Genomic DNA, 16,980 nt, shown 5'->3' on the forward strand with positions numbered 1-16,980 from the left:
GCGGTGTGGGATCCTTATTAGGTAGGACTGACTGAGTACCTTGAAAAAGTTCAAAGAAAGGCAGCACTTTTTGTATTATCGCAAAATATGGGAGAGAGTGTCACAGAAATGATACAGGATTTTGACTGGAAATCGTTAAAAGAAAGGCGTTTTTTGTTGCAACGGAATCTTCTCAAGAAATTTCAATCACCAGCTTTCTTCTCCAAATGCGAAAATATTTTGTTGACGCCAACCTACATAGTGAGGAACGATCACCATGATAAAGTAAGGGAAATCAGAGCTCGTACGGAAAGATATATGAGTTCATTCGCTATACGATATTGGAATAATAGAGAATTGTGAAGGTGGTTCAGTGAACCCTCTGCCAGGCACTTGAATGTGATTTGCAGAGTATCCATGTAGATATAGACGTAGAATGGCTGCCAAACCTAGGTTATGAGTGGTTTTAGCGCCAACATGACTGCAAGAAGTAGTCATAAAGCTTTATCATCTTGGAAAAAAAAATTGCTGTGGCAATGAAACTTCGTGATGGCATGTGTCTGTCTCAACATATTGACTTTTCAATGTGACAATAATTCACTGCAATGGAAGATTGGATGGAGAACTTGTTTGTTGAAGGCTGTATTTTAGCTGTTTTGGAAATGTTCTACCTCAAAAATTACATTTGCATTCTATAAATGCCTGTCACTGGCTACCTTGTCAGGAGAAAAAATTTAATAGCCCAGAGAAGCATCATGTGTACCTGTCCTGTCAGGCTAAGGTGGACATTGTCACAGAGCAAAAATACCCCCCTTGGACGGCTTACCACCAAATTTCTCCTTGACACCAACCCATAATTTCGTTAGCAGACCGAGCGAGGTGGCGCAGTGGTTAGCACACTGGACTCGCATTCGGGAGGACGACGGTTCAATCCCGTCTCCGGCCATCCTGATTTAGGTTTTCCGTGATTTCCCTAAATCGCTTCTGGCAAATGCCGGGATGGTTCCTTTGAAAGGGCACGGCCGATTTCCTTCCCCATCCTTCCCTAACACGAGCTTGCGCTCCGTCTCTAATGACCTCATTGTCGACGGGACGTTAAACACTAATATCCTCCTCCTCCTCCTCCTCGTTAGCAGATTTCAGTTGTATGCTCCTCTGACAGTTTGCCTGTCATGAACAACATAATGTGGTAGGGGGCAAAAAAAAGGAATTCCAAAAACCTTCTCAACGTCTCCACGCCTACACTGCTGTTGACAAAACTTAAATCACCCGCTGTAGCACCAATGGTCAGTCGAAACTGAATGATCGAATCATCAAAGTACTATATTCTCAGTGATATCAACCAGTGTCCAAAGTGTTAAGCTTTAATTAATATGAACAAAGGAGCCCGATATGCACGGTAAGACAAAATTTCTTGTCTACTTCTGTTTGGTAATAATATTACTACATGCAACTATTTTTAAAGTTATTAACAAATATTTGTTTTATGTAAATAACTGATGATTGGGTATTTACATTTCTGGTAACGGGATATCGGCACAAATCCATTGCTTGGTTTGCACCTCTGCCTTGGAATTATAGTGATACACTGAGCACTCATCCACTGTGATTAAGCAGCTAAATAAATCATGTGATTTTGTCTAACACAGCACATTTGAGTTGCTGCTGCAGCTTGGCAGGCTGCTCGATTGCAGAACCCAGCAGATGGAGATCTTTGTCATGTTCAAAATGTCATGCAAGATATTGAAAACTGATCCACATCCAATTTTCACTTTTTCTGTTCTTGCCTGGATTGTACTGTGATGGCCTTCAAGCATCAGGGCGTCCGCTTCTCTTGCTATTCCCGATTCTTCATGGAGAGATGATCTGACACTTTGTTTTCATCATTTAGGCTTGCTTAACAGCACTTGAAACATCTACACTATCTGACAAATGTAGCAAATATGGTCCAGTGTTCCTGTATACTTCCATCATCTCAGCACGCATTGTTGCAGCATTGTCCCTCTGCGAATTCAGAAAATGGCTTACCACATGAGACTGTGCCATTTTGTTTTGTCTCCTCTAGCAGCATGCTGCTGTAGTGTGGTCTCTGCATTTCAGAGCATACCAGGACTGCAAACTTGGACCTCCAAATAAACAAAACTTCTATTAACAACATTTTCTTTCAAGATGATAATTAAAGTTAGTAAAATCCCCCTCATATTTTCAAGAAGTTTCACCCATAGTATACAATAACTGCTGCCAGAGCCTTTTCCACAACTCAAATGAGTCTTTCCAGCAAGCATAATGAGTACACACTGGCCTTCTTTCTCAGTCTGCCTGTCATTTCCCTGAGAGGCTCTGTTACCTCACTAACATTGGAGCTGTGCTTTGGACGCGAGTCCTTCGGCGCAACAGAAGAGGCAACTCCTGGTGGCTTAGATACATTATCAACACTGGGTAGCATCTTGCTGTTATTGCTGAGTCATAGTGGTACAGATGTGCAGCCAGTTTCCCCAGTTGCTTCCAACTCAGAGATACAAGAACCCACCTTTGTTCAACACTCACTCTTGAATAAGGACAGGCTGGTCAGATGTTGCACATTTTGAGGACAGTGTTTTCGGGCATTTCTGGAATACCAGATGTGTCACAGTTTTTGCCAGTGAAGCCCCAGCATCACTGTAGCTTAGGGGAACACCCTGAGGTGTGTCACAATGACCAATACAGCTTCTAGTTTTTTCCGGATAGCTACCAAGGTACCTTGTCTGCTCACTACCTGTACAGTCCCATATAACTGGCTTATAAAGCCTGTCCTGGGTCAGGGGGAGGCAAGAGCGTATGTATTACCTTTAACAGCAACAGAGTTAAAATTTCTTTTCAGTGAGTTAGATTTAGGTTTTCTAAGATTTTGTTAAATAGTTTGAGACAAATTCCAAGATGGTTCCTTTGGAAAGGACATGCTGAAATCCTGTATCCCTCACCAAGCCAAGTTTGTATTTGATGATGTGGTCTGTGGGGAGGTTAAACCTTAATCATCCTGCTCTTCCACAGAAAATTGTATTTACGACAAGATGGGTGTTGGTGAAATGTAGTTTATCGTACGTGAAGGGTACAGATTTTTCATCATCATTAATTTTTAATTGCTACTAAGCTTAGTTGCGCATAGTGCAGGTTGAGGCAAGGGGACTAAAGTAGTACTCACAAACTAGTACAAAAATTATTCTAACAGTACATCATTTAAGTGAAAACTCTTAAGTTGTTGTATGTTTATAGGTACAGATGATGAGTATGGTGAAGAGACTCCTCGACAACAGATGACAGTGAAGCGAAGTCAGGAAGCAGTGCGAGCACACGTGACACGGAGGGCAACAGCCCTTCTAGATGGTAGTGCTGGTGCAGGATCAGGCTCTGCTGGCAAACTCAGGCGCTTGGCTGTAGGACCACGATGGCGACGACGTGACCATGTTGATGAGTTGCTTGTGCGTGAGGCACGTGACGAAGAACCTGGTTGGATTGACTACCGGCGTGATGAAGCACAGCTGCGCAATGAAACAGCATGTGCACTGCTGCATGATTTGCTCGATGATACTGTGACTGCTATTACAACGGCCATTACAAGACGCATGGCTCCCAAGACAAAAGGCAAGTGGCAACCAGTACTCAGTTTTTTCTCTGTCAAATCAAATATGTATATTATATTGAAATTCTACATCAGCATAAAATATCTATTTCATAAATTTTCACTACTTACAACTGTATGCCATCCATGTTATCTAGGTGTTTATTTTTATCATCTCTGTAACTTATAGAATGTACACATTACTGAAAATAGTATTATGTCTACACTTCGGTAAATATAAAATTTGTCTCAAAATACCATTAATAATTTCCTTTGTGTGTATCGATAGATTTGTTTTGTGCATACCTTAAATGGGAGCAGTGTTCTTAAACAGCTTGTGGGAGTCACCACATCAACAAGGAAAGCCCACAGTACACCATGAAGTGTTGTGCTTTGGAGAGAACAGAGTTGGTTACTCCTTGGTTTACATAAATTTCCTTGTCTTTGTAGTAGCAATGATTTTGGAATTTCTTTGTTGAAGTCTGATGAAAAAGGTTATTGAAGCATTCTAGTTGGTGTGTATCATTTGATTAAATAGTGAGAAACAGGGATTGCCATAAAGTGGTGCAAGCAAGTAAAAACAGTAAAATGGACACACAGAACCATATGATATCATCAGGTCAAGACATAACTAGATGACAAACAAGAAAGCAGTTCGCAACCTTCCAGGACAGTTTGCAGACACAAATCGCAGACCTGCAATTAGTGATGTCAGAGCAGGGAAGTCCAATGATGAGTGTGTAATCACCAGGTGGTGCCAGATGTGGTTTATTGGAAGACCACAGATGAAGGTACAGACACGACAATTTCTGCCAGACAAACTGGCATTGTGATTTGCAGTGCTGGAGCGGGCATTTGAACAGAATGAAGTAAGGGATGAATGAACGAAATTCGCAGTAGCGATAAACACATTAGATCCCTAGGTACCTGCTATAGACACATTTCATTCTCACGTCGCCAGAAAAGCAACAATTCATTTTTTTTTTTTTTTTTTTTTTTTTTTTTTTTTTTTTTTTTTTTTTTTGACAGAGTTATTAATCAGCAGTGTGTATTAACTGTTGGATCAGCGCATTCAACAAGTTTTGCCTAAGAAGTTGATGGGGGAGATGATTCCCTCCGAGTACTGATGGCACTCCCCTGACATCATTGGCGACACAGAATTACTGGACAGGACACTGTGTCATGTATAGTTAGCATAGCTACTGGGGCAATCAAAACAGCAGTGGTCATATACAAAAAAGATTGTGTTACTGCACTCATAGTGTTAGCGGACAGAGTTTTTGAAACATTAAATGCCTCACTACAGTAAGTGTTGCATTGGTTGCTGATGAGTTAGGAGCTACCCAGAAAGAGCAGTAGTTGGATGTAATGAAGCAGTTACATAAACTGCAGAAGATGAACATGCCACAGAGACAGTGTCCAGCTGGAAGAGCTCACCAAGACAGGACACGAGGTACAACAGTGGGATGAACCAGAGCAGTTTTTAGCAACATGTCTGTTGTAATCACTGCTGACTCAACAACAGTGCTATGAGATGCACCTACCCAAACGGCATCAGCGCCCAGCAGTAGGCACAGTCGCAAGACTCAACAAAAGCATCTGCAGCAGGGAGGTGAGCATAGGAAGGAGCTCAACATGGTGAGTGACTTATCTCACTTACCTATCCTGCCCCATAGATTGGACATTAGAGACGCGAGGTCAGACCTCTACTATCTCCTGGATTCCACATTGGAGATCAGTGTACTGCTGGTAGGAAGCACCAGAAACATTTCTAGGTTACGCTACATCGTCAGCGGCTGGGACACGCCCACTGAAAGACAAAGTAGCTTTCATCAAAGAAATACCGTGCTCTACTGATTATCACCAACTTAAAGGGTTTCTTGGAGCTGTAAGTTATTACTGACAGCATCTATTAGAGATGGGTGAAAAGCAGGTACTGTTGATGACAGCAACACTAACAGGTAGAAATATGACAGTGTGATTTCTGTATCTAGCCTGGAAGGCAGCACGTGGGTCTGCTCGTAAACTGAATGGGTAGGTTGAATGTAGGAAGCGAGTAGGAGCAGGAAAAGGAAGTACTGCTGTACTGTGTATAAGTTATAACTCGTATACTTAACTTTGCATACAGATGAGCTCGTAGATGCAAAGCCGTACAGGTATCAACGGTAAGGGCTCCTAGTAGTGAGAAAAACTATCATTGAAGTAACAAGGTCAGTAATGGCCCCCTATGAAGTAGAAACAATGTTGCTAGGTTGTCTCCTCGGAATCAAATGGGCTGAATCTGGAGCGGAGCTCATATATCTCCACAGCGCTGGCTAGAGGGTGGTGTCGGTGTCATAGTGCCAACCTACAAACTTGCACCTACACCTTGGCATCGTAGCTATTGATACCACATCCTTCCCCCCTGAAACGACGCACCGTCGTTGAGAAGGGCTTCCGGCGGCAGGTGGAGGGACCCAGGGGCGGCGCTGCTGAGGGGGTGGACAGCGAAACTGCCAGGGTGCACTGTCCACCCACGAGCGGGCGAGGAAAACGCCCCGTGGAAAACCTGCCCAGGCACACGCACTGCCACTGTGTATGCTTGGGTGATGAGGCGGAGCAATGACCTCCATGGTTGATGGCAGAGGCCTCGTGACAGCAGCCCCAGCATCCATCGGTTCGGGCACCACGGAGGAACACGGCGGCGGAGACGGCCAGAAGTGGGGCCATGGCGGCATGAGAGGCACCCATGCGGTGCAGGTGACCAGACCGGCAGCAGCGACGACGGCAGGCGCACCCGCTGCGGAGGTGCAAACGGTGGAGGCTCCGTCGGTGGAGTTGTGGGCTGAGGCAGAGGAAGCCACAAAGCCTCCAGTTCTGCCAGAAAACCAGCGGCAGGAAACCAAGGACAGCACAAACGGATCTGGTTCCGGTGTCATTTGAAAGTGACAGAGGGACGATAAATGACAAATAAGGCGCAGCAAGCTGGCGAAGAATGTGCCCCTGCTCCCAGCGCTGCCTGCCGGAGAAAATGCAATAGAACACCAAATCATTCAGCGCAAAGCCAGAACGAGGCAAAGCAGCGGGAGCACGCAGCGGTGGCTGCAATAGCTGCAGGAGCGACCGATGGGCACAGCCATGTAGCAATTCCACTGCGGTATGGGTGCCGCGCAGCTGGGAGCTATATGAAGCAAGGAAAGTCCATAGCGCGCGCTCACGAGAGTGGGTGTCGTGCAACTTGCTCATCTGCGACTTAAACGTACGCATAAAGTGTTCAGCCTCGGTGTTCGACTGGGGGTAGAACGTGGCTGAGGTCAGATTGTGAATGCCATTAGCAGCACAGAACGCTTCAAACTCAAAGGACACAAATTCTGGGCCATTGTCGGAAACAATAACTTCAGGAAGGCCCTCGATACAAAAAATAGGCATCAAAGGCCAAATTGTACTGGCAGATGTAGTAGAAGACATAGGTACAACAAAAGGGAAGTTGCTGTATGCATCAATGACTATCAACCAGCTAGTGTTCCAGAAAGGACCCGCAAATAAATATGAACACACTGCCAAGGCGCAGTAGGAGTCGACCATGCAAAGAAGCACTGGCAGGGAACAGATTGATGCTCCGCACAAGAGCGACACTTAGTAAGAAAATTCTCAATATGTTTAACAATGCCGACCCAAGTGCAGTGACGACGCATTAATTGCTTCTCCCGCACTATACCCCAATTATTAGCGTGCAGCAGTTGGAGGATTTGCGACTGCAACAAACGAGGTACAACCACACGAGACTGATAATTGTCAGTTCATAACAAGATAACACTGTGGTGTACAGACAAGTTGTGACGTTGCGCAAAGTAATGTCGAACAAGTAGATAACGAATCTGTGTAGCAGAGGGAGGCAATTAAATATGAATATACTGCAAAAGAGTATGCAAAGAAGCTTCGGTGGCTGTCACGGAACCAATGCGACGAAAATCCACAGGAAAACCATCAGCTAATTCCTTATCTTGCGAATCAATAAACATGCATGACAATTCAGAAGAATCAAACACTGTGTCAGAATCGATAGGTAGACGAGACAAAGCGTCAGCATTGCCATGCTGCGCCATAGGACGAAACAAGGTTTTGTAATTGTAGTTAGACAAAAACAAAGACCAACATTGTGACGTTTGTGCAGTACGGGCTGGAACTGGTTTTGACGGGTGGAACGACCACGTCAAAGGCTTATGGTCAGTGACCAAATAGAACTTTCAACCGTACAAAAAATCATGAAACTTGGTTACTCCATAGACAACAGCTAAAGCTTCCTTCTCGGTTTGAGAATAGTTTTGCTGGGCAGAATTGAGCATCTTAGATGCAAAGGCGATCGGACGATAGACAGAATTAATGCAGTGCGAGAGAACCACTCCGACGCCGTGAGACGATGCATCGACAGCCAAAACAGCAGGTTTGGAGGGATCCAAAGGAATCAAACAGCAATCACTCAACAAAGCAGATTTGAGCTTGTGGAAAGCAGCTCCACATTCCGAAGGTCAAACAAAAGGAACATTCTTACACTGAAGGCGATGCAAAGGCGCTGCAATCTGCACTGCATTTGGTATAAACCGAATATAATATGTAATTTTGCCCAACACAGACTGAAGTTCTTTCAAGTTCCTGGGCACTGGCAAGTCTCTAATTGCACTGAGATGGGACAGCGAGGGGTGGATACCCTGTCAATTAATCATATGTCTTAAATACTGAATCGCAGTGTGAAAAAATTTGCACTTGTCTCTGTTACACTTTAGTCCTGCCTGCACAAATACAGTAAATAAGGCACGCAAATTCTGAAGATGTTCGTCAGGGATGCGACCTGATACGACTATATCATCCAGATAGTTGGAACAACCAGGGACAGTGGCACACAACTGTTGCAAGTAAGACTGAAAATAGCAGGAGCCGAAGCACAACCGAACAGAAGGCGGCGAAACTTGAACAATGCAAGGTGGGTGTTGATCACAAAATAGCTCTGCGACTGTTCGTCGAGTGGAATCTGAAAGTGTGCGTCCCGCAAGTCAATCATGCAAAAGAATTTTCCCGCTCCAAGCTTATCAAAAATGTCTTCAGGATGCGGTAAGGGAAACATAGCTACCACTGTCTGGGGATTTACTGTAGATTTAAAGTCAGCACAAATACGGAGACGACCGTTTGGTTTTTTCACACACACTATAGGCGAAGCCTATGGCGAAGCAGAAACAGGTTCAATAACACCACTGTCTTGCAAATGCTGAAGTTCAACAGCTAAGGCGTCGCGCAGTGTATGCAGTACTTGGCGTGCACGCCAGAAAATATGCATGGAATTGTGTTAAACTACAACATGCGCTGCAAAGTCTGTGGCACAACAAAGGCCATCAGAAAAGAGTTCAGCAAAAACATCGCATAGTGTGGCACCACTGTCTGCATGGTCACTAGCGTTGATGCAAAGTACATTGTCCTGAATTGCGAGTCCAAAAAGTTCAAATGCGTCCAAGCCAAAAATGTTTGTAGCATCACTAGAGCAGAGCACATGGAAAGAAACTGTACGCGTCGTTGCAAACTACACACGCTGAGCACTGAGATTTCCTGTCCAGTAAATGCAGTCAGCGTGGAATGCGAACGACGAAGCGGAGGCAAACCAAGCAAGTCATACGTTGATTTGTTCAGTAAAGAAACTTATGCACCAGTGTCCAGCTGCATGCGAACAGAACGTCCACAAGTGTGCAAAATCACAAAAAGTTTCCTCGCATCGCGCTCAATACGAGAGGAAGTGTCTGGCAAAACTTGGTTCACACAACGAGCTGTAGAAGCATGTAAAGCAGAATGCTTTAAATAAATGGTATTAACATGCATAGGCTGGTGTGAGTCATGATCACGACGGTTGCCATTGCAGTGATGCCCACGCAAGTCACACAAGCCAGAGACAAGTTGTGAATCAGAGTTTCTCTTACTACACACAGCTTGCATGTGTCCTTTCTTATTACAAAAATAACACTGTGCGTGACGGAATGGGCAACTGTCCCGTGGGTGGGCACGAAAGACGTTCGGACATGATTTCTGTTTCTTAGTGGGTGCCTGGTGTGAAACATGTTTACATGCGCACGAGTGGCATGGCATGCCCGGCAGTCCTCGGGCTGGGCAGGAGTGCACGTGTTGTGCCGCGCTAACAGTACACACACACATGGAGTCACGTCGAATGCGGACTAGCCATATCTAATGTATCTTGTCTTTCTAGCAGGTCCACTACTTCCTGCAAAGACGGGTTTTTAAACCTGAGCATTTGCTCGCGGATGCAGTGTTCTGCCACATTCTGCGCAATAGCATCTCTAATCATTATATTTGCATACGAGCGTCCACACGAGCAATTAAAGTCACAATCAGATGTTAGTCCCTGAAGGTCTGCTAACCAAGATTTGTTCGACTGAGTAGGGCCATGCCGGAGGCAAAAGAATTTGTAGCGTGCAGCTACCACATTTACACTATCAAAGAAGTGGGAGCTTAAAGCATCAATCACTTCATCGTAAGTTTTAGTTTCTGGGTGGGTGATGGGAAAAAACTTGACGAGCACACGATATAACAAAACACCCGCGTTGGCAGTGAAAAAGGCAAGCCGCTCTGTACTTGGTATGTTGTATGCTGCGAAGTGTGCCTCGAGCTGGGTGATGTATTCTGGCCAGCGTTCAGCGTCAGGATTGAAGGCACGAAATGGCGGCTCTGGAACCGTCGTTGGCATTGGTACAGGCGGTGGCGTTGGAGGCGCCGTAGTAGCTGCAGTTTGTAGTGTGACCAGTCCATTTATGGCAGCAAGCAGCTGCATCATTTGCTGAGCTTGAAAACTTACAAGATCGAACAGCGAAGCCTGTTCCTGTGGCAAAGCCATGGTTTACACAAATGAAAGTTTATATAGCGAAAGGTAGCAGCACTTAGATACAGTCACTCAGTCACAGGGGGATATCACAAAAAAAAAACTAAAGCAGTACCGAGTGAAAAAGGAAATGATAGGAGAGGAAAAAAAATTTTTTATCCCATCCTCATCGCCAACTTTTGTATCCTGCCTGGAAGGCGGCATGTGGGTCTGCTCCTGTATACTGAATGTGTAGGCCAAATGTAGGAAGCGAGTAGGAACAGGAAAAGGAAGTACTGTGTACACGCTGTAACTCTTTTACTTAACTTTGCGTACAGATGAGCACGTAGGTGCGAAGCCGTACAGGTATCAACGGTAAGGGCTACTAGTAGTGAGAAAACCTGTCATTGAAGGAACAAAGTCAGTAATGGCCCCCTATGAAGTAGAAACAATGTTGCTAGGTCGTCTCCTCGGAATCAAATGGACTGAATCTGGAGCAAAGCTCGTAGATCTCCACAGAGCTGGCTAGAGGGCACTGTCATCGGTGTCGGTGTCGTAGTGCCAACCTACAAACTTGCACCTACACCCTGTCATCGTAGCTATCAATACCACTGATGGCCTCTGAAATTCATTCTCAAAATGCAGAAGGCATTTGAGCAAGTCAAATCCAGCCCAAGAAAGGCAATCCTGTTGGCACATCCTGTTCAACAGGCACCATAAGCTGTAGTGATCGATGCCAGCCAACAGTTGATTGGAGCAGCCCTCCAGCAGTACAAGGACGAGCAGGTCAAATGGAATGCTTATGACTAAGAGTTACTTGCAGTATATGAGGCAGAGCTATACTTTTGTCCATATGTGGAAGCTAGAACATTCACGGTTTATACTGATCATAAACCGATGACATTCGCATTCACCAAGAACAAAGACACCTGCTCCCCATGGCAATTCAGGCAGTCAGTTGACCATGGACTTGCAACACATGGATAACATAGTTGTTGAAGTCTTGTCTAGATTGGCGGCTATCTCCTAGATTATTGATTATGAACATTTAGCAAAGGCACAAACACTTGATCCCTAGCTCAAAGAGTTGTGACAGAACATTTATACGGGACTGCAGTTTAAGAAAGTCTGGTGCAATATCTCACAAGACAAGCCATGGCCATTTGTCCCCAATGAACTGTAGAAGTTGTCCTTTGACAGTATTCATGGGGTAGCCCACTCGACTGCAAACACCACAGTGAATCTCATGACAGACTGGTTTGTGTGGCCAAGCATAAGGAACATTTGCCATGTACAGATGAAGACATGTCTGGCAGTCCAGAGTTGCAAAAATGGGCACCTCATCCACAAATCAGTAGGGGATTTCCCACTGATGACAGAATTGTTTGCACATGTCCACTTAGATATCGTGAGACCATTGCCGCCATCGGAAGTGCTTTGCTATCTGCTAATGACCGAAGACCAATATACACAATAGGCTGAAGCAGTGCCATTGTTGGACACACCAGGAGAGATGGTAGCACAAATCTTCCTGGCTACATGGATAGCACAATTTGGTTTGCCCTTTGCATGTGTCCACTGACCAGGGTTGCCAGTTTGAGTTGTCATTCTTAAAGGTGTCCAGACTGTGTGGATTCTGGCTTTATCACACAACTGCCTACCATCCATTGAGTAATGGAATGGTGAAATGTTGGCACTTGAACTGTAAAGCTATGTTGTTATGCTTGTGGAGAGTTGGATCTCGGCTTTGTCATTGGTTCTACTGGGATTGTGAACCGCTTGTAAACCAGATTTATGAGCATCTACAGCCAAATTGATTTATGGAGAGATCTAATATCTGCCAGCAGAATTTTTTGCTACAGCCGAGCATTCAGCCATGGGGGAAATGCTGTTTGTCCCACAACAAATACGTAACCACATATCCAAGCTCCATCCTTCAGCTGGTTCACGGCACAGGAACAGCAACATCTCCTGCGCAAGGAGCTTCATTCATGTTCACACGTTATAATCAGGAGGATGCAGTTCAATAACCACTACATTCACCTTATTCAGGGCTGTATAAAGTGCAAGACAAATAGATGCTAATGGTAAATGGCAGATGGTTTCATTGAACAGAGAAAAACCCACACACATATTGAAGTCAGGTGAAGAGATCATGAATGAATGAAAGTAAGTAAGTAAGTAAGAGACACTGTTCCCCCACAGGGACAGCAGGAAAGCAGCCTCTAGGAGGCCGATCAGCCCCTTGAGAGAAGAAATAAGCACCAGAGGCAAATTCTTGAGCAGGTTGATGGATCACATACTGATAGAAAACATTCCCAGAGGTCTGCTGTCAGGGGGGGGGGGGGGGGGGGGGGGGACTGTGTAGGAGTCATCGCCGTCAGACGGGAAAGTGCGCATTACGTTGTGAAGTGTTGTGCTGTCAAGAGAACAGAGTTGACAGTTCGGTTAGTCTTTGGATTGTATAAATTTATAAATTTCCTTGTTTTTGTAGTAGTGATGTTTTTGAAATTTCAGTGTTGAAGGCTAATAAAAATGGTTATTGAAGTTGTAATCTCACCCTCTGTCTCTGCACAAGTTTTGAAAGTTTCGAGAGGTGTGAGATATACAAAATAAAAACTTTTTACTTATCTTCATTTTCTCTTCTTGTTGTTGGCTGCAGTTATTGCATCTAGGGGTATATTCTTGTGGGTGAAATTTTGATTTATATCATTGACTAAATAACTGAAGATGATTTGCCTGTATTATTCTTTAGTTTTATTCTTTGTCACATTTTTCAATACCACTCCATCTTTACAATTTCCTCTTCTATCACATCACAAATTACATTATTAGTGACACAATCAAAAACATGTTTTATTCCATCAGAGGCGTGTCCTCTACTATGAACATTCTGTGGTACTCACAATATTCCAGAGAATTTACAAAGCAAAAGAGTTCACAAACTTTCTTGACAAAAGCAGAATCTTTACCAAAATGTATCATTATTTTGTGAGAGAGTCCAGAAATAAGTTCTATAATTATAGTCAGATAATGCAATTAATAATAGGAATTTTAAGTATGCCAGATATTTCATAATTTCAAATATTTCTAAAAGAAGAGTAATTTTTACTGTACGTACAGAGTACTAACAAATTGATTTCTTTTTACATATTTTAGCCCGAAACATAACACATCCTATACAAAATCATATGAAGTTCATTCAGTTAAACAGCTGATATAATGTTTACCTGTACAAGAATCAATACTATACATGGTATCGGTTATTTCTATATAAAAAGAAGGCAATGTTAGAGGAGGGCTTCCCATTGCAAAGTGTTCTAGCTGGTGGGTGTCATTTGATTAAATATTAAGGAACCAGGATAATTAGAAACTTTTTAATACACTATCAATTGAATTTTTGTTATTATGTCAGAAGCCATACCAGAAATGCATCTGTGATTTTGGCAGTTAACACTCCATATATAGAGCTAAATTTATACATCATAGTTGAAGTTGCATGATGTGTGCCATAGACTGCATAGTCTTTCTGTTTCATAATCATTCACTTAATTTCTTGTTTTTTTTTATAACACAGAACATGATGGAAATGACTGCTTCTCACCACTTTATACCTCAACATTTTATCTCTGTCTTATTTACATCTGGGGACATCCAATTACGATGATATTTCTCACTGTCCGATATTTTATCATAATTTTACAATGTTATTGATGCCAATTATGCACTTAAATCTCATTCATATTTCATTATTGATAATTTCCACCATCTGGACATTGTCACTGCCTTGCTCATGCTTCAGTATTACAAACACAAGCGTTAATTCATACTGATAAATGTGTATATAACACAGGAAGACTGTTCTATTTGTATACTCTCAATGTTTTACTTGTGATAGAATCACATTTGTTAGCATTACATTCTGACCATTTTCATTGGGATATTACGTACTTTGATATACCATTTATGATTGCCCCCCCCCCCCCCCAAACACACACCATTTTAAACAAAGTTGTAACATTTGTTTTAGTTACACAAGAACAATACTCAATGACAGAGACTGCTGTTACAGTTGTCACAGCAAGATGCGTAGTTTCCAAAACATGGCCATGCTACCATTAATTTATCTACCGTGCTTCAAGTAAATAGTCTGTTTCCCAATAAGGCCCCATGCAGAATTCAGCAGTGTATAGTTTTCTTTTATCATTTTATACTTTTCTTGTATGTATGCATGGCAATGAAGTACAATGACCTTTGACACAAGTATATGAATAGGCAGACTTGAAGTGTAGTTTCACAGATGATCACTAAAGTAATGTTTTGAAGTTCTAAAACTTGATAGACTATCTGCTTTCATTGGAAATACTACCTCTAAATGTTTCACACCAATATTTTGTGGCTTTCAAAGTGAAACTTACCATAAATATGCTGCAAGAAATGTCACCTTGGAGAAATTAAAGAGGTCACTAATCCCGTGCAGTGAGTGACAGTGTGATGTCCATTTTAGTTAAAAATTCATTCATTGACAGTGTTGTTTAGATAAGACACCCAATACTGATAACTTGGATTTTATCAGTTACATAGTAGAGATTCTCATTCATATGGAACATTTCAAAAAGTTTTACCATTCACAACACACCTAACTCACTCGTCTTGATTTCCTTTGAAACAGATAGCAGATCGCTGTTTGCTTTTATGTTGTGTTACATAATGTTTATATCTTATATTTAAGCATGATGTTCATATAGTAAACATAACACAATCATTAAAATTAGAGATGCAGTGATAGAAGTTACTTAGCTGCATGATCTGACTCGTTTTCAGGTGTGATGTGATTATGTCATTGTCTTACGTGGGACTTCTGCCACTAACTTGCAGCAGATATTCTCCAAAGTTCCAGCACATTGAAAAGTGAAGACCATAAAGATACTGGAACCTTTTCTTTCTCCAGGAACATGACTTCAGTGTGCTCTAATTTGATGGTATAGTTTAAAAATGTTTTATGGCACATTCACAGTTTGTCATTTATTGTGTAAGGCAGTTGCTCAGCATACCCGTCCACTCTCTTTGAATTCCACGAAGCAAGCTTTAAGACACAGCTAATTCCACAATACTCAGGTGCACATGTGAGACTGATTTTATTTTTTTACCTAATTTATCAAGACATTTTAATAAATTCTCAGATTATTTAGTAAAATTTTGGTGTTGAACTGGACAGCTTTAAGTTTATAGGAATAAACAGAGTGAAATTTGTACTTAAATGCAGGAAAAGCAACTGCAACTCCAGTGTCAGTATAAACTTGTGTGTGTGTGTGTGTGTGTGTGTGTGTGTGTGTGTGTGTGTGCGCGCGCGCTTGCACTTGCGTGCACATGTTTTTCCATATTTTTATTAAGTAACTGTTGGTGCCTCGGAGTGCAATTAGTAGCTGTTTTATTCGTCTTTATTTATTTAAATATCTGATTTGAACTTGTTAATTGATGACAGTTATTTTAATTATTCATTTTGTTAATGAAATTATTCTTCACTCAGACTACTCCAAGGAACAAATTAAACTGAGTTTTATTTAATTCTGTGGGGTTATATTGTATACAGTAAATGTGTAATATAGGACACGATTACAAAGTCTAACATCATTGATTATAAAGAACAGAGACATAAACATCATTTTAACTAAAAAGAAGTCTTTCAAGAATAGAAAGCTCCACAGGAATCTGAAGTGAATAAAAACTTCATATCATTATGACTAGTAATAAATAGTTATGATTTAACCAATGAGAAAAAGAAAAAAAAGCATATACACACTTTTTGTTGTTAGTTGTATATGAGATCTCTTACTTTGTGAAATTTTTGTTTACTTATGCTTCTGAATGAACCTTCTGTGCCCCCACTTTCTCAACTCTGGTTCCTTTCTATTTTTCTTACTTGACATTTTTCATTTGAAATTTCTAGGTGGATGTTGCATGTTCTTGACATCGGTCTGACAGTAATTGTGTGTTTAGCTTAGATAATGTAATTTGTCTTACCTATGTTTTGCAAAGAGTGTTAAGCAATATATTTGCCATAACTCTGTCTTTATTTATATTATCTGTTGTCAGACAACTGTAGTTTCCATTTTTGACAATGCTGATAACATTTGTTAAACAATAATTGACGCAACCACAGACATTATCTAAAATTAAATTGTATTTCAGATAGTAAATGATGAAACATTATGTATCATACCAAACTATGATTATAGATATATATTTTCATAGTAATGTTTATTCCAGAAAAGTGTAAGCAGTTGTAATAATCTTTGTAAAATACAATGTTTTTATAGTGTTAATACCATGAACAGATTGTAAAAATGTTATTTTCATGTACAGTTTTTGATAATAAATTATAAAATAAACTTTCTGTGGTCTATGGAAAGATTTTGAATGTACTCACTTTTGTTTAGATGAAAAAAAATATCAACCACCTACGTCTTTTCTGTGCAAGTTATTTATCAATTGTTGTGTAGTAGGTTTAATATGATTTTCATGAATTATTCAAAGTAAATATCAGAACAGTTTGTAAAACTGTTCA

At 41.7% G+C, this 16,980-nt stretch overlaps 1 protein-coding gene across 1 annotated transcript in view; it reads left to right on the forward strand.

Annotated features, from left to right (window-relative positions):
- The window catches only part of LOC124613165, a 178,832-nt gene extending 162,111 nt beyond the window's left edge, over positions 1-16,721 (forward strand). Inside the window, exons 16-17 of the mRNA XM_047141795.1 lie at positions 3,232-3,600; positions 15,237-16,721. Coding sequence (XP_046997751.1) covers positions 3,232-3,600; positions 15,237-15,247 — 380 coding nt within the window. The 3' untranslated portion in view covers positions 15,248-16,721. The remainder of the gene's footprint in view (positions 1-3,231; positions 3,601-15,236) is intronic.
- Positions 16,722-16,980: the final 259 nt, after the last annotated feature.

This window comes from Schistocerca americana, chromosome 4, assembly GCF_021461395.2.
Source record: "Schistocerca americana isolate TAMUIC-IGC-003095 chromosome 4, iqSchAmer2.1, whole genome shotgun sequence".
Lineage (NCBI taxonomy): Eukaryota > Metazoa > Arthropoda > Insecta > Orthoptera > Acrididae > Schistocerca > Schistocerca americana.